Source organism: Strongylocentrotus purpuratus, unplaced genomic scaffold, assembly GCF_000002235.5.
Source record: "Strongylocentrotus purpuratus isolate Spur 01 unplaced genomic scaffold, Spur_5.0 spur5_scaffold_12, whole genome shotgun sequence".
In the NCBI taxonomy this organism is placed as follows: domain Eukaryota; kingdom Metazoa; phylum Echinodermata; class Echinoidea; order Camarodonta; family Strongylocentrotidae; genus Strongylocentrotus; species Strongylocentrotus purpuratus.
Window position 1 is genome coordinate 380,133 of NW_022145597.1, and position 19,761 is coordinate 399,893.

At 35.0% G+C, this 19,761-nt stretch overlaps 1 protein-coding gene across 5 annotated transcripts; it reads left to right on the forward strand.

Annotated features, from left to right (window-relative positions):
* The first annotated feature begins 510 nt into the window (after window positions 1-510).
* On the forward strand, window positions 511-18,819 carry LOC100890291. 5 transcript variants are annotated; one of them, XM_011664272.2, is made up of 7 exons: window positions 511-1,174; window positions 1,486-1,816; window positions 6,070-6,105; window positions 8,981-9,052; window positions 10,571-10,618; window positions 12,960-13,081; window positions 15,187-18,819. In XM_011664272.2, the coding sequence occupies exons 1-7, from the start codon at window positions 698-700 to the stop codon at window positions 15,430-15,432; spliced, it is 1,332 nt and encodes a 443-aa protein (XP_011662574.2). In that variant the 5' UTR covers window positions 511-697; the 3' UTR covers window positions 15,433-18,819. The 5 variants fall into 5 exon arrangements, with proteins under 5 accessions (XP_011662574.2, XP_011662576.2, XP_011662575.2 ...); XM_011664274.2 differs by lacking the exon at window positions 10,571-10,618; XM_011664273.2 differs by lacking the exon at window positions 6,070-6,105.
* Window positions 18,820-19,761: the final 942 nt, after the last annotated feature.

The following is a 19,761-nucleotide window of genomic DNA, read 5'->3' on the forward strand; positions in this document are numbered from 1 at the left end:
CTCTATTTATATCAGTTTTATTAACATTTTGATTGTCATGCCCTTTTTATGTGCATTTGATAGATCAAAAAGGTATTGGCTCCTCTCCAGGCAAATTGCATGGACACCACACATCAACAATGAGACATGCCTTCGCGTGAGAACAAGACGCTACCCCCCCCCCCCCCCCCCCCCCCCCCCCTGTCGCCTCTTCTTTTGCACTCGGACTCAAAAGGTAAGTCCATATTTGTCACAAAGCCATCAAGTCAATTTCTCCCTTTTGACCAATGAGATAGCGTCCTGTACTGATATCCCGCCTCCAAATAGTCGTCCGCGACGTAAAGGCCCTTAAACGAGCATGGATGTCTGGCTGAAAATCTAGCACAGATCCAGGGTAGCTCAGTGGGCCGGGTCGATTTTTGAAAAGAAATTTGAGCTTCTTGGATTAAACAAAATATAGGAATAAACGATAACAACCAAAATGGCAATCGATTGCATATTTTGTGATCGAATGAAGAGGTAGAGGTTTAAGATACATAAAGCTAAACCGGGGAAAACAACCCAAGTTTGTTGTCGATTTCTGCCGGGGGGACCATGAGGTTGTATTTAATGGGTACAACGCGGTCCTGGCTCACTTCTCCGAGTAAATCCTCTTCTTACAGGCAGGGGGTAATCTTCAGATAATTTAGAGTTTATAGACGGAGCAATTTGTGGAGTCATGGAGGCATTTAACATGAACAAGTCGAGTCCAGGCTTCCGCGAGAAGCACACGGATGGACCTTGTTCAGTGACACCTAGCTTGGCCCATGTTTTGGCTGTAGTAACTGCTCTAATGCTTATCGGTACCCTTATTATTTATTCGCTCTCGACGCTGCGAGTTCACGCTGCCCTCGTAGCCGAGCTTCAGGCCGAAGTGACAGCGCTGCGAGAACGGGTTGAACGTCTCGAGGCACTCGATACAACACAAACCAAGACGAAACAGAACCAAAATCAGGATAAAAATCTGAAAAAACTTTTGATGGATTTTAGCAAAGATCAATTGAAAGGAAAGGAGGTGGAAACTGCAGATGATGATAAAGATAATTCTGTTACTTTCTTGGAGAAGCTATTTGGGCGTCGAGAGCTCGGTTCAGAATCAGATACACAATGGGCAACAGACAGAGATAATGCAGGACCCGGTGCACTTGAACCAGAGGTACACAGTTTTGTCTTCGTCTATAATTATGTTCATCTTCATCATTTTTTGTTGCAATTTATCCACTTGTGACACCTAACTTGTGTAATTCACGATGCCTACCTTTAATAGCATTATGCTTCACACTATTTTTCATGTCCATGGTTGGTATGTAATTATTAGTGTTCTTATTGATCGTTTGCCCTTCTTTTTGTTTTGTTTAATGTGCTACAGCTTCCCTCTTTGAAGAAAAAAAATCATGGTTTACAACCGTTATTATGATTATGTTACTAACATAAAATATCATATCTTTCTTTTTATTTTTCTGTCAGGTGTTGACTGAATACAAGAGCCAACAGATGTCTGAGGAAGAAGACGACCTCTTTTACCCGACGGATCGTTCTCATGAAACATCCCTCCGTCATCATATCGGCAAACTTTCCACCAATCACCAGTCAGAACGCGATGACGTCAGATGGGAATCCACCAGTGAGGATCGAGCGGGAAAGCGGACCAGACGACAGGCAGAAAACCGTGAGTCAAGGAATCGCAATCGCGATCGAAAGGCCTCGAAAGGGGCTAGTAAAAGGAATAGGGGCAACCGAGGAAGCACAAGGAGACGAGAGCAAGAGACTGAAGAAACTCCACAGCAAAATGGAGGAGGTAATTTGCATTCACTGATGACAAAGTTTTCTTTGATAAGGGAAAGAATATTGTTTTGACGTATATTCTCCACACACAAAAAAAGAAATTTACAGACATATTCCATCTTAGGAATGTTCATTACGTTTCTTCTAAAGTATGTAAGAGAAGAATTGTGTTGATTCATCAGGGGTTAACAACTATTAAAGTTAATTCACATGAATTCTATTTTTAGAACATCGATTGGTAGCTTTCATGATTATATGACTTCATCATATTGATGAAATGTATTCAGAATGCCCTTTGGTTATTTGATGCATTCATGTGAGAGAAATAAGATCTCAGTGGTTCACTTTGGTAAGATCATTTGTCATCAGTGTCTGAGTAAATATCTTCAGCTCCCCCTGCATGTGCTTCCGTCATGTAATCCCTATGTGATTTCAAGTACACTTCATGCTTCATAGATTGAAAGCTTGTAGGAATAGATGCATGTAAATCAATATAGACCAGTTCATAGTTATCTTGGGAACAAATGACCATATGAAGTGTACACATGAAGACGTCCCACTTCGTATATTTTAGAATAATCACTGCCAAAGTAATGGCTGTGCTTCATGAGTATCTTCTGTTTGCCTTTTTAAGAAGAAGAATTCCACATGTGTTCTATAGAATGCACCGTTAGTGCTTAAGTGAATAATGATTATATAACATTAATGAACACGTATCCACTATTCGTCTCGATGGGTTTTACAATAAGCCAGTTTACGGTTGCTGTCTGAGCATGAGCAGATAAAGGTCATTGCAGAACAAATTTAGAAATACACGAAGACGAAATAATGGATACGTGCTCACGAAAGTTATGTAACATTATTCATTCATGCACATTCAGTGCACTCCATGATACACACTGTCAGGTGGAAGTATTCTTTGAAAAGGGGGAACAAAGACTATTGATATAGACCTCCATTGATGTAGGAGTGATTATTTCAAAATATACAAAGTGGGACCTCTTCATGTTTTGAAGATCTGTGGATATTCGGGGTCATTGCAGTAATGAGCTAACCGTGAACTGGTCTATTTCGATACAAATAACATTTATCCCATGTGATGATTGTATCTACAAACGCCCTTCTGGCTCTCCGTAGCGGAGACACCAGTTAACAGGGATTCTTAGATTCTGCACGACGAGAACGTGGACTGCCCTTTTAAAGCAATGTGACGTCCTTTTATAGCACTGGCAGTGACGTCACATTGCCTTAAAGGGCAGTCCGCGTTCTCGTCGTGCAGAATCTAAAAGTCCCTAATCACGCCGATCAAGTTTCCAACTAATCATTCGACAAATTCTCAGTCAAATATCAAAAGTTGTGAGGGATGTCTTGAGCTCTCCTTACAGAAGATGCAAAGACAATTATCCAAACTAGTCTTGAGCACCACCTGTAGAAAGTACACTTGAAATCACATCGTGCTTTGTCGTGTTATGTTGTTTTGTGCAGTGGTCTAACAAGCTCTAACCATCCAAGAGCAGCTCCATTTCAGTAACCCGTATACGTTGCGTTCGTAATAAAAGTACCGCACTAACATAACTAGTGTATATATGACTATCGCAAAAGAAATCTCGATAGGCAAATGGATTGATAATAAACAATTTTTGCCAACTTTATAGAGCATTTAGCTTTAGTTTATTTTCAAGAAACAACATGCACATTATGTTTCCAAACGAAAATAGACTGAAGGGAAGCGAATCGATAAAACGTCCGTATCGACAAATGCGTTCGACTGTAATATATTAGTTTGCAAGATAGGTATTTGAATAAGATAGTCTTTTTGTTCTTGTTCTTCTTCTTCTTGTTTTTGTTGTTAATTATGTGCAATTAAATCTCCGTTTGATTTTCAAGCAGCAGTCTTCTGCTCGAGGTGTTAGAAATAACGTGCTTGAATGAGAGATTACGTCAGGAGCATGATACTTGTACTCCACATGCCCGATCTTGGAGTATGATTGCATCATCCTTTCCCCTGACGGACAATAGATTTGATCTTTCTAGACCACGTATTTAGTTGAGACGGTTGATTTATATAATACTTACCCCTAAAAGGAACTGTTGGTTTGTTGCTTGTTGGGGGGGGGGGGGTGGGCGCTATGACCAAACATAAGTCCAATTCAAAATAGTGAAATTTATTTCTTTCTACAGATGAGATTCGTTGTAGATGTTGTAATGATGATGATCTCTTTGACATTAAGTGCTCGATGAGTGTATAAGAAAAGAGAAAATTGACAGCATATTTTATTAAACTAATGTTGTTGTTTTTTCTCAAAAGATTCTTCTTTATGGGTATTGGCCACTTTACTATAGATTCTGCAAAAGAGAAGAATTTATTTTTTTTAAACTTTCCGATATTAAGAAGACCATGTGATCCTGGTTCTGATATCGTTTGCGAGCTTTGATTCATATCAATGTTGCATGTCAGCATATGTGGTCTTCATCATTCTGCATGTTGCTTATCCCCCTCTGATTGAAGCAAATAATCATTTTGTAATGATGCGTTCAAGCGACGGTCAGTGCCATAGGGGTTAGTCTCACTTAGTGGTATGTCCTATTATAGTACAATGGTACAATGGGGTTATGTTCAAGTTGGCTAAAAGAGAAGCTTAACGGAGGGAAAAACTTCAGTGAAAGTTCGAGGAAAATATAATGAAGGATTGTGAGTCTTTAATACCTCTCGTATACCTTTTCTGTACTAGAAATGTCATGAATTCTCAATTTTACGAAGAAAATAATCCATTCACCTTTTTTATAAATATTATTTTAAACACATATTTGTAAACACCCTTATTATGATATAGATCTCCCAATTTGAATTGATTGCATTTTCAGAACAAGGGAAATAGAATACTCATAAGGTAAATCACAAAGTTGTAAATCTGTGTTTGAAAGACTACATAATTACATATATATATATATATATATATATATATATATATATATATATATATATATATATAATCATAGGATCACCCTTTATGTATGATTGTTTGATATAAGTAACACAAAAGATTTGACAAAATAATCACATCATGAGCCCTAATTTCTTGCTCTATTGTTGTCAATAATTCTAAGTGAAGAGGAGGTGACCCTTTCATGACTTGAGAAGTGGTTCGTGATGCTACAGATAATCCAAATACTGTTCTAACGCATCGCACAATATTTCTTTTCTGATTGAGACAATGAAATCATACCTTCTTCACAGACGATAACTTGGTTCGTTTCATGTAGACAGTTGTTATTAATAGATGAATGCTTCATGACAATGGCGTCGGTACAATAGGGGAATGGTGGGGTGTAAAGAAAAAAAGAGAAAAAGCAAAATGACACACATGAGTGCTTAAGTAAGAGCTCTTAGTAGTGAACTCCAGATCGCTGAACTATGTGGCTGGGAAAACGTTTATATGGCCAGAGTATAATAATGATTAGATCAATTTATATTGCGCAGCTACTATATAATATATCTACTGCATTGTGATGAAAACACAACCCCTAATAGTGCTATATTTACAAACACACAATGAAAATATTTTTAAAAAACTATTCATGAGGTCCTGAAAACAAGTTCGTTTTCAACAAAACTTTTAAGACAGCAACAGATGAGGCTTTTGTTATGTCTAATGGTAGGTTAATCCAATGTTTTGGAGCGGCGAAACTGTGCCAGTAATGTCAAGGGCAATACATTTATATCTCCCGTAAAGAAACAGGTTGCGTAATACTTGCTAAGGATTGATGTATTAAAATAATATTAAACACTTCTGCTTTATGAGGACTGATTATAGCCTAAACAAAAACTAACAGTTATAGGATATAAACCATGTCGGGGCGAAATTGTCCTTCGCCAAAAGAGATTTCAGTCCATTCGTCCTGTCTTCTGAACGTTTTTCCTTTTAAACCATTTAAAGTGAAAATGAATGATTGATAGTTATCTCAAACAAACAAAAATATAATTTTGCTTCTGATTATATCCCGTTATATCCTAAATCAAAATATTCTTCCAACACGATTGCTGCACACATCAATATCATGCCATCACTTTCAGCTCGCGCAAATTAACACATTATCGGATAAATATTATTCAGGCTCGTTCCCATTATCTAATCCAGTGTTCCATTTTCATGACAAAGCTTTAAGCTGTAATAAGATAGCAAACATGCTTCATTGCAACTGATGTCTTCGTATACCACCATGGCGTGTGATAATGAAGATGTTCTTATCTCTATTTATCACCAGAACGAAGGCAAAGACAAAGGTGTCAGTGTCCAGATGGTATGTGACACGATGAAATACTCTCACAATATCGTTTTACTTTTTTTGATAACACACTGTTTCTCATAAAGTTGAAATAAGTTTCTTATGATTTTTTGTAAAGACAAACTTTATATCAGAACTTTACAGATCAATTTCTATGAATCTTTAGATAGACAATAAATAATAATAATAATGGATATTTATATAGCGCACATATCCACCCTGAAAGGTGCTCAAAGCGCTCCAATTATACCCCGGCTCTGCTAGGCTACCGATTTCGGTGCTCACAGCATTCCAGGAATTTCTTCCTACCGGTCCCCATTTACTTCACCTGGGTGGAGTATGGCAATTGTAGATCAATGTCTTGCCAAAGGACATTAGTGCCACGGCGGTACTCGAACCGCTGACCTTGTGATCGACAGTCCGGCGACGTATCCACTCGTCCACGACATCTGATACCATGAAAACTTTATATATCAAGAATAAATAACATTGTCAAAATCATTTCATGAAAAGAGTTACCAACGTTAAGGGTAACAGTGAACTCAATTAAATAGTACCCTTGTGGGCTGAGAAAATCCCTTCCCAACATAAAGGTAGTTATCATACCCTTTTGGGGCGATTTAATGACAATGTGGATAATAAATGGATTTAATCACGGTTTGCCCATTAATGGGGGGGGGGGGGGGGGGGCTTGCATTAATTTTTGCCCAATATTCTCATCCTGTATCACATCTGTCGAATCAAACATCATTTTAACCCTTAAACCTAATATATTATGTATGATGTCGAACGAATGACATTAAAAGCTGGGAGTTTGTTGATATAAATAAAATACATATCGCCTTAATAACGCCTTATCGGACGTGTGACCAACCAACATGTCCGACGTAGCACTCATGTCGAAGGACTATAAAAGTACCACCGGTAAAATATTCCGACGCTATTCTTGTTCAATGAGATGTATACACGTTTCCGATAGGATGTAATATGATTCTGATCACCGGACGTCTTTCCGTTAGGAATCGGGTCTTCCAATTTAAACCTTACATATACACTAGGGTTTCATAAGACAGTACGTGACATCCAGTTTCAGACCAAAAGTTTGATGATTTGTTTACTCCTACAAACAATAACTATCGCCACACAAAAAGCGATTAACTGAAATAAATTTGAATTCAAAGAACAACAAGCGTTTGTTTCGATTGCATCTATTTTGTTTGTCATCTCTGAGATGCCTTATTTGACTTCTAAGAAAATTCTCAGTGTGTGTATCAGCTTTGATTCACTATGTGTTGAATAGGTTTTTTGATGATGCCGTTTGATTAACGGTGTCTTTGATTTTTCTTTTTAAATATTTTTCACCGTGAGCATTGTACACCTGACAAGATCACACATATCTCCGTCTTTATTTCTTGATCAACTCCTCGAATTGATATGAAGACAATGATTTCTCAAGCGGGTAGCTAGGGGTTTATTTTAGGGGGGCGAGGCGCGCTCCCTAGGAGAATGGGTGCAGGGAGGGCGAAGCGCGGAAGCTTTGACGTTTCATTAAATTATTAGAGAAAGAAGACAATTCGTTGTACCGTTCATGTCGACTTTTAATCCTTGTCTGAATTTTCTAAAATAATATTTGATTCATTTTTATGCAGTTTTGTAATGAGCAAACACGCTTGGGGGGCATAAATCGTCCTCGACTTGGTATATTCAACAGATGTTGACCAGCTCCCCCCCCCCTCCCCCTCTTTGTTGTTTCCCTTTCTTAATGACAAGCCACTCTCTCCCTTTGACATATATGTTTTTAGTTTAACTGAGGGCTGCAAGGACATTAAACTTCATGCTTACGCTTTAGCCCTCCTACATCATGTTCATCTTAGGCATATATGCATTAAGCGGATAACTTAATTTGTTATACCTTTTCTAATTTCTATACAATTTCATGTACTGTATTGATAAATGTATCAATATTTAAATGAATTTAATATGAAATATCACATTAATGCACATGAATATGTATGTTCGAAAAGATTATAGTTAATCAGTAAATCATTTATCAGTTTCTGAATACTAACATGTGTAAAAACGGATTTGTTTATTCTCCTATTCTGACAAAAACATACGGTGAACATTTATTTGCCCATGCAGCCCCAGTTTTACGGAATAGCCTCCCCGACTCTCATAGAAACATTAATACATAGAAACGTTTAAGTCTGCCCTTAGAACACACTTGTTAAAGAGCTAAAAGGGATTCAGTAACCTTTTCTTCCCTTTGCTTATATTTTCTGTTTCTTCCCACGTGCCCGCCCACGTGCGTAGGGGACATACTCATGTAATGCGTTATGCGCTATACAAGAATGGTTAATCATTATTATCATGAAGGGATGTAGCTATAAAGAGAACCAATGATGTTTATCTTGTAGAATGTGAGTTATTCTTTCTGATAGCCGCCAAATTAGGAAATCACCATCTATAAGTACTTTTATATCAAAACTAATAGCACAAAATTTTAATTTAATTTCATGTGCTAGATATCAAGCACATCGGTAGCTCTTGTGGCACAGGAGAATTATTTGCTCAGGGTTGGCGCTTTATAAATGTATATATTATAATGATTATTTCAATCAAATCTTCTTATGCGTCATCAAATACTGTTTTGTTGGATATGTGCAATGAGTCCTATGTACAAAATTTAAGCAGTGTTTGTTGTTATTTTAGATTAAATGGCGTGTATCATTCATTTATGAATATTTACGCGCCACATGTTAGTTGAAGTACTGATCCGTATAATCATTCATCTTAGAACCATCTATCGACGCTTCAGTTCTCTTTCAAAATAAGATCATGAATAAAAGAAGTATTCCAATTGCTCTTATTATTCATTATTTTCTTACAGGAGAATCTCCCCCACAACCAGAGTCTGCCTATGTCCACTTCGTTGGAAACGTCAGCTCTCTAGTAGACACTCGTAAGTATAAATCAAGTAATATATTCTGATCAAACATAAATGTCAAATCATAATAACATAGTCTTCATAGTCATTCTTAGTTTTTAATTAGTTTAATTAGTTTTTAACACACTTAATGCAATACAAAAAATACATTTCAACTGATAACTACGTGCATTACTATATGAAGTGTATGCTCAATACCACCTCCCTTTTGCATCTCGATATTTGTGTATAGGGTATACATATTATTTGATTGGGCGGAATTATATTCTATGATTCTAAAAGTGGTAGGTGATTCGAGATATTATATTACGACACCGTATCTTAATCTATATAAAACTAACCGACCACTACTAGAAAATAATAGCTAATTGTTCTTTCTTTTTCTTCTACTCATTATTTTGGCATGCTATCCATAATTGAGCATCATCTTTTATTTAAATCACTTCATAACAAGACGCTTCCATTATATCCCTCCAACCTCACTGGAATCCAGAAAAAGACCGTTGCACCATTATAAAATCAGTGCTACCCCAAAAACTAAAACAAATTTTATACTAGACCCATGCTCCGCCCCTTTCACTTCCCTTACTCCCCCCCCCCCCCCCCCTCCCCCTCCCTAAGAAAAAAAATATATAACAAAATTAAAATAACAATATCAATAATGATAATAATAATAATAAAAATAATAAACATAATGATAATAATAATAAAAATTAATCAAAACGGGCAATTATTCCCAGAACGACTTACATGTATCTGCAAGCAGAAGGGTAATATAATACGTACATAATAATAATAATAATAATAATAATAATATGTCTTGTTTACCCAGGGTAGCCTCATCAGTATTCATGCTGTTCTCCCTGAGGGCCCTGCAATCATGAGGGGACCCCCCCCCCACACTTAATTAGTTGTTTTAAGTTTCCATAGGGGATTGTTGTCCGGAGAAAACGGTCCTGCATGTACATCCTTGAAGTAGTGGTGTTGTGCGACTAGAAAGTCCAGCCTTTATAGCCTCCAGTTACGAATGACATTCAATGGTTCCTTCATTACATCCATTGTTTGTGCTCAGAATTCAGGAAATGTCCTATTTCAACTTTATGCACTTGGTGTACAAGTGGGTGACTTTTGTATTTTTCTCGTGGAGGGGGAGGGGGTGGGGTGGTGTTGAGTCAATAAACGCATAATACAATTCGTGCATTCCTGTTGTTACCGCCCCCCCCCCCTCCCCACCCACCTACTCATTAATGAAAGGTAACTATATGAATAAATAAATAAACACTATATGGAGTAAACCGCTTCCATACTTTATACTTTATATGTCCTTTGGCAAGACATTGCCACACTCCACCCAGGTGAAGTGAATGGGTTCCTGTTAGGAATTTATTCCTTGAAATACTAGAGCGCCGTGTGGCAGCAGTGCTACAGCCAGGGTAATAATCGGGAGTGCCAGGAGGGTCAAACCTGACTGACATGAGCGCTATACAAGAACCCATTATTATTATTATTATTATTTGTCTTTAATCTTAATAGATCCAGAAAGATTACATCCACTCTCTCCCAGGATGGTCAACATCTCTGGTATGTAAAGATATTAATGATTTCAAAACGCTAATCTCTAGCTTTTCTAACTTCAATATAATAATACACAACATAATTTTATTAGGCGCTTAATACGGGTGTTTCTAAGTGCACCATTGTCTGACTAAAAATTACCAACCAAAACTTATAAAAAACATACAAAATATCAATCTGTTCTTTATTCATTAAATCATGCATATATAATGATAAAAATAAAAATGGGATCAAACATACATAAGGTCGGACATGAGGTTAAACATAGGATCAAACAAACAAGGAATTAGAAGGTGTGCACCTCCTTTGACCGACTCACTCCTGCAGAATATCATTCATGAATTAAAAAAGTGCGTTTTCAGCAAGGAATATACCCAAATTAAGACCCGCAAAACCAACAATGGAATATGTTCTGCACCGTGACTCTGGCTGAAATAATTCTTTGAAAAGAGAGACGTTTAAATCTTGCTTACATAGAAAAAATACAGAGTGAGTGCTGGTTTATTTAGGATTTGGATGGAGACCTTATTTATACATTAACCCGATTGCCTGGAGGGACCCGATAGCCCCAGCATTAAGCATATGGGAATGCGAGCATTATGTAGTCAATGACTTAACTCCAGGTCAATGTGGGAAATATCACTATTATTACAGATTGCATTTCAATCTATTTTCATTCTGAAGATTAGTCCATATTATTTCGCTCATTTAGATACCTATCTCTGCAACTCATGTTAAATTCAAATGTCTCACTAGATTATAGAAGCATATTATTAATCAATTATCCATTGATTTCTGATTAAAACATTTTATTCAAAAGAACATCTCTCATTTATATTCTCTGCTATATATTCCATGCTTAAAATTGTCATACTCTAGAATATAGAAGCATATATTATAATCTATCAATTTATATGATTGATCATTAGGCATTTTATTCCAAAGTACAATGCTCATTTAGATTCCCTGCTATACATTCCATGCTAAACATAATCATACTCTAGAATATAGAAACATATTATAATCTATCAATTTATATGATTGATCATTAGGCATTTTATTCCAAAGTACAATGCTTATTTAGATTCCCTGCTATACATTCCATGCTAAACATAGTCACCCACTAGAATATATTTCATTATCTTTAACACGATATCAACTACTTTCGAAGCATCAACCTCATGCAGTGTGTCACCTATTTGTAATGTGCGAAGCAGTGTGTCACCTATTGTAATGTGCGAACACGATAATGACGTATTATTTAATCATCTGAACATGGTTTATATGGGACATACAATTGGTTATTGAAAATACCCTTGAGTTGACTTTTCGAAAATAGTTGCGATCGCGTTCTTTTGATTTTTGATCTATCTCATACTATTAGTATTAGTATTATCAAAGTCCATCGTTATTGCAAGGTTAGATATTGGAGCTTTCTAGTGACCAGAGTATATATACAGTCGTGTCGCATGTACAACCCTATCTGACTAATTTTCGCTGCACGCCATCACATCTTAGATACCAAGACAATTTGTTCAATAATATATAAATCATGAGAAGGTTAACCATACGTACATATGAATGTGCTAACTGCAACAACCTGATTTAAAATAATTCAATTTATTGTCTATTACATGATTTTTGATTTGATTTTGGTTTTATTTTCTTCTGCATTCATGTAAGCACACAGTTTATCGATAACAATAATGATATAACTTACAATAAGTATTTTTCTGACAATGAATCATAAATAAGCAAATAATTATTTATAACAATTGTTATTTTCAAAAACGAAATGATCAACTGTCATAAATACTAAATTTCCTCAAACATTATACAATTATTTGCGGAAGAAAGACTGTCATTGTGGGCAGATTGCTTGATAATACGACAGCCCCAGACAAAACTCGTGAAATAGATTAACACATTTATTAAGCAGAACGGATAGGTAATTGAAAATACAAATTTTGATGATTACAGAGGGACAGTTTTAAAAGATGTTCTCAACTGTCTGAACAGTTTCGTGTAGTAGCTGTTTTGCATGTTTCCTGCAAATATTGTATATAAATTAGTTCTTAACAGATAATTATGTTCGTTGAATAGGTTTATATTCTGACAATCAATGTTGAATGTCGGAAGATTATAGCCTGAACTATCAGCGAATCTGGACCTACGGATGTTAAAGTTTTCATAAGCACACATTGAGACTGCATGATACTCGACTTATTAACGATTTTGACCAAGATTAATCCGCTTCTGTTCCTGTTATCAATATAAATTATTATCTAAAACAAAATACTCGTCCTCCGACCCTGAAATGTATATTATTTTCCAAACTCTTTCACAGAGAATCTGTTAAGTGACTGGGGTTACGCGACATGGACGCTTGCTCGTCAGAAAGAGAAGTTTGTATTAAACAATGGCGTCGTCACGGTCAAAGAAGCTGGAATATACTTCATCTACAGCCAGGTAAATATAAATATCTTTATACTGAAGGAATGTTTCAGCTTCAGTTTTTACTTTCATTCCCAAAAGAACACTCATCATAAAAGATTATCAAATCGAAGCGTACATTAATATAATGCATTTTGCAATCATTAGTCGAATCGCAAATGTAAGCTCAGTTTAGAGGAAAACTGTAAAAATGGAGGGATTGTGAAGCAGGGCTTGTGGAATTTCGATCCTCAAATAATAAAAGTTATGAATTTATAGTTATAAATGTTAGATGATTAAAAGGATTTTAGTTTACTCTTTTCATCAATGATTCGGACTTGTTTTTTCAGAGTCGATGTAAATTATGAAGCACAAAACTCTTCAAAACACTATCTTACTATGATTTTCAAAGGGCTCTTGCAGTTCAGTCCTTCATAACTAATTGTGTTCCACAATGTATAAAAACCGCCTAAACAATTATTAATACGCTTAGAAAAACACCAGTTGAGCAACTATAAATTTATTACAATCCATGCTCTACCGAAATAAGTCGGAATATTGAACTGGTGCACAGTATAACAGTCTTCGTTATTTTACAATCCGGTTGACCTAATGATTACGAGGCCAAAAAGAAAACTATACGTGTACTTTCGGTCTGATGTGTATTTGATCTCGTCGACAAAATAGGCTAGGGAACCCTCTTTTTTTAATGTCAATCTGGCGAAAGCATAAGTACATTAATATTTAATAAAGATATATCACCAGAAACAGATTATTCAATCTTTTTTTTTTTAAACTGTAAGTTAGCGAGAGCGTAAAAACATTAGTTCAACATAATACAGAGATAGAAGTGAAACAAGTCAGTCAGAACTTATCATCTTTGAACTTTAACAGGGCATGAACAATTAGATTCAAAACAGTTATTTCACCTTCGATAAACATCAATGTGGTATGTATAAATTTGTACCATTGTTAAATGCAGGGGCGGTAGCAAATGACACTGAGAAATGAGAATACCATAACAATCAAACAAAATACTTGATAGTCTGCTGTGGTTTGATGAGTCATTATACTGATCAGACAAAGACAAAAGAGATCAGAATATGCAGAATAATAGAACAAAAAATTGAAGATCTATCAATCTACTTTCATTTCTATTCACAATCGTTTATTTTTAACTTCTAAATTAGTATTATGTGAATACTTAAGTTCATAAGTTCATAAGTTAAGTTCATTTTATTTCCATTTCTCGTATAAAAAAAAAATTAACAATACATTATACATATAAGCCGATATATAAATATAAATAATACAAAGAATATGGAGGAGCCAGCAGAGGCCATTGGCCTTTCAAAGGCTGGGCTCCAGTGTCCTCAAATAATAATACAAAGTAAAGAGAAAAGAAACAATGGGTAGTAAATAAATAAACAAATGAGTAAAGGCTAATTAAATTAAACATACAATAGGAATTCCTTCATTAAATAGTTCTTGTATTTATGTTTAAATGAGGCAATACTTCATATTTTAATTGGGACTACTGATCATTTTAGCATTATTCTGCTGAAAATTACTGCCGATAAAGGGCTCAACCGTCCATTATCGAATAGTTAAGCGATGATAATGGCTCCAGAATCAATTTTCTGACAGGAACTCACTTTGTTGTTATGATTTAGAAGATTTTTTTTTTCGAATATATGACAGAAAAATGACATAGCCTTTCTTGTTTGTGAGGTCATAAACAAAACAAAATTATAATTGTCTACTGATGTGTATCTTGTTATGAAAGCGATTGTTATATTGACAAACGTTTTTGTTGTTGGAATTATTTATAATGATTCGTGTCAATAACTCCATTTGTAATCCTATATGGATATCAGTAAGATGAAAAGTGACATAGAGCAAAAGTTAGGGAACATTTCAAAGAAAGAAAGTGACCCGAAAAATCGAAAAATATACTCAACATATACAGGGCGTCGTGGAAAACCACCAAATTGGTGATATGTGCCACCCTGTATAAATATCAGAAATAAATAAATAATAAATAAATAAATACTAAATACATTATTTTTAAGAATAAAAACACCTATTCCTAATAATAATAGTATCAATCCTTAGAACTTTGTCTGTTTCGTCTTCCACAGGTACAATTTTTCGACGATGATCGTTACATGGGGCACGCCATTACGATCAACGAACAACCGACATTCAAGTGCGCCGAAAGTCCCCCGCTGCGTCCTCGCAACATGCATACCTGTTACGTGGGTGGACTAGCCTACCTTCATCGAGATTCACGGGTAGCTGTCCACCTGGCTTTCTCTCAACGATGGGTTAATATGCACAGTGACAGCGCATACTTCGGCATGTATAAGGCCGCCAGTTTTTCATAGGAACAGTGATGTATTACTGAAATGGGATTATGTTTCGGTTCTGAGAAATTACCTTACTCTGTCGTTTTGTTTAACAAGGAATCAAATCAAATGAAAATGATGGTCTAGGGCGAAAGACCACAGTAAAAATTATAATAAATAGATATTTGAAATATAATAATTTGCACAAACCGTCATTAATGACAGACATTTGCAATGAATATTTTTTTTCTTCTATTTGCTCTATGAATTCCGAATTGAAAGTGTCCCTAAATAAAGTCAGATTTTTTGAATTTGTATTCAAACACAAACCATCATTAATAACTGAGAAAAAACTTCTGTAATAGTCTGCATTTATTCGCTCTATAAAAATGAATGTGTCTAACGATTATGAGGCAATTCGGATTTAGAGAAACAAAATGATCCAAGATCATTTTTTTTACATTATCTTTACCGCAATACATTTAATTGAGCCACGACTAAGGAGATGGATGATGTATGTTTTACAAATAGAGTTATAAATAAACATCACAACATGAAAGCAGTGAGTATGATACAATCAACAATATTAAAAATAATTGGGTACAAATTTGCCTAGCACGAGATTAGTTATGTATTCAACCAACTTTTGGAGAAAAAAAATTCTGAACTTGAAGAATAAATTGTCCAATTAGAGTTGAATATTACTTTACAATGGGAAAAATATTGAATGCCCATTGCAAAGTCGGATGCATATCCTGATGGCAAATTTACTGGGCATTTTTAAGAATTAAATAATACTGATATACACCTTCAAACATCCCCGATTATCCTCTGTTAGCGACTGTTGGAAACATTGTCGCTTTGATTATCTTATAACATTTGACTACACCTTTAGTATAAGGATTCAAATCGCATTATCCTGCAAAAGGAGATAATAAACTTGAATGTTTTGACCATCAAAATGTTTCTGATAAGCAAAATCTAGTAAAAATCTTCCCCGTACACCCGAACCTCCTAGAACCCCCTGTTCGACCTCCAGCGCCGCCGGCAGTTTCCCCGTATCAATTGAAGAGGATTCGGTCAAACTGGATAGACCACGGTTGATAGCAGCGTACTTAATGGATATAACATGTGTGTGTATTACATAGAATAATCGTAACAATAAAAGTAATTGTGCCAAAATCTGACGTATCTATCCTTTTCAGTGAAAAAAACAGTTAGTCATTATCTGTTACTAAAACGGCAAGAGGGACTCATAAGAAATTCATTGGGTCCAGTTTTTAGTCACCAACTTAACATTAATTTTTGTTCAAAGGATTTTCAGTTTAAACCTTATACCCTAATGCGAACGGGAACTATCCCACTATTGATCAAGTTTATTTTATCTAAAATTGTCAAAATGTTGGGTAAAATCGCCCAGCATGAGGGTTATTGTAATTATGTCTACCAATTTGGGGGCGATGTTCTTGCTCAACAAGGGTAACATTTTACCCTATCATGCTCATCTTTTACTTCAAATTTACAACAAATTGCTCTCACGTTGGTCGCCTTTTAACCCCAACATTTTGTTTACAGTGAATTGTTGTAATTGTGCACATCCATATGACTGGAGATTCTCCATACTGATCATGAGGTCTACTTTATTCAGAATAATTAAACATTAATGTTAAGTGATTTATGTTTTTTTTAAGTTATATTGCTGTGATCATGCTTTCATTTTGTCAAAATGATTATTTCAGAAATCAGGTTGCTTGAGCTACTTGTGATGGTATCCTTTTGGTCAAGAAGCTGTTTCGAAAGGTTAAGTTAGGGAAAAAAAACAATTATGTAACCTTAAACATAAACATGGTACATGACGTCACATTTTCTTTCAAGTATATTGTCTTGAGTGACATACATTATAGTGCGTATGGCCCAGGAAGAAAATAATCAGGAAAAAATGCAGAAGCGCATAATAAATACAGAAACAAAATTCACACAACTTTGATCATTATAGAACTATTTTAGCGTATCCGGTATCATAACGAGTTGTAAAGTAGTCTGTTTGTTTGAACATGCTGCAGGTCGATTAAGGTTTTACTCTGCCTGATGATTAAGAAACCATGAAATTGCAAATATCTAATGTAATTTAATACAAAATAATTTTTAAAAGGCGTTCATGTTTGTTACTTTTCTGATTGTAAAATAGTTACGTAGAATATATACAGTTAACGGTTAAATTATTCTTACACTTACCAAGTTTTTAAACTTTTGTTTAAGTATTTGAAAAATTGGTTTGTCTCGATTTATGTTTCTTGAGAATGTGACATAATTATTAAAGCTTACATCTAAAAAGGGGTGCATAATTTATTTGTTAACTGTAGATAGGGCCTACCTCATTTTTATGAATTTGTCTTCCTTTCTGACATTTCATTTCGTTTTCTTAAAATAATCACCATGATCAATCTGTTATTTCTATCAATAAGCTTGTCAGCATCTTCGTGTATTTCAATGTTTAGTTCTTTTTACTCTGCACCTGATTTTGTATTTGTAAATAAATAACACAAAATTAATGTTGAAATGACGAATATCATTTTAAGATTTGAAGTCGAGTAGCTTCAGTACTTTGTCAAAACTGTGTATTTTTGTAAATAGTATCGTTGTATATTTTTGTAAATACTACCATTTATACACTGTAGTACTAAGCCTATCACTTCTGTTGCTTTAATACGAGTAGCACTTCATCATTTTACCTTTACCATTGTTTACCTTGATGTACAGAGAATATTCCCTAAGTATTTTGATTACTTGGTGTTACTTTAAAACTTGTAATTCAGTCATACTTTACTAAATTGGGACTAGTATATATCAAAACCATTGTACTTCTATTTGTATGCAACGTTTAACTCAAAAATAGAAGAAAATTACATGGTTACAAAGGGGATAACTTTGTTATGTATTTAAATGTGAAAATAGTGTTATAGCCATGGTGATGCGTGGGCCTGCCCTTATAAGCAATTCGCTTCTTTGTGGTCCTGACCATATATTTGCTTTGTATTTTGTATGTTTTATGTATTCTATTTTCTGTTGTATGTTTTGCTTTTACATGTATATGGTCTAATAAATTCAATTCAATCATGTGTACATAGAATGTAGTACAAATATTAATTTTTCGATGCAAACTTTGCAATTTAAGCAGCTTTTCATTTCTGTTTACATTAATATGATACAATATGCATGATGTAAAAATTATAATTCTGACACGATAGCGTGTAATAGAAGAGACAAAAAGAATATTTGAAATTGCTAGTAGTGAATGTTAATGTTTATTGTCATTAGTTTTACTCACAGGATACCACGTTGTGTATAGCAATCGTTGAGGCTAAACAAATAAATGTTGATTACTTTTTTTGGTAAAAGAGATTAAACGTTTATAGTGTTCCTTCATCATCGCTTTTATGTTTTAAGTTTTGTGTGTTTTATGAAAAGGAAACATCAATACATCGGAAAATACTCTCAAATTTTCAACAGCTGAATATAAACTCAATATCAAAAGGACTGAGAACGACAGCGTTTTCAAAATGGCAGATTAATACTTTTAACTTGCTGATTTAAACCTACATAATATATCATATACAAAATATACGTGAAGCATTGTCAACGCGATTGCACAAAATGTTACATTATGACTGATATTTCCACATTATCCACGCATTAGATTGATGGCTTCCTCTTCTCACACAACCATCTAGCTGAGGATGAAATATGATCAGATAAGATCAATCATTCTATACATCTTAAATTCCTTTAATATGAATAATGATCTCCAGGTAAACCTCACAAAGACATTTGTGTCATGCACACTTATCGCAATGAATACACAGGAGAGCTATCTTTCCCTTCGTCACAGTTTATTTTCAAAATGACATTTATACTGCTCAATAGAAAGATCATCATCACCATTGAGGCAGGTGCTTCCTGAGTAACATTGTTAGTTGTTACGACTTGAAATGAAATAAATCTTTTCTTTTTATCTGAAAAGAATTAATTACTTCCAAGGAAATAAACCTGAATAAGACTCACAAGCAAAGACCTGATCCAATAAACCGTTGTCTGTTCTAAGATATAATCCAGTATCAATCTTTGTCGTTGTTAGCTGACTTCTAGAGCTCAAATCATTATCCGCTTCATCCGTTGGTGTCTGTCAGAGTTTTAAAACCACAAATTCATCTTTTGTAAAACTCTTCTGCAAATTATCATATGTTACTATTTGTGATGTGTTTCGGAGAAAAGCTCCTCTCATTGAAATCAGTCATGAGTCATGCCATCGTAATCTACGTTTAAGGTCCGGTTTCTTATTAGAATCCAACGAAGGGGGAAAACCAAAAT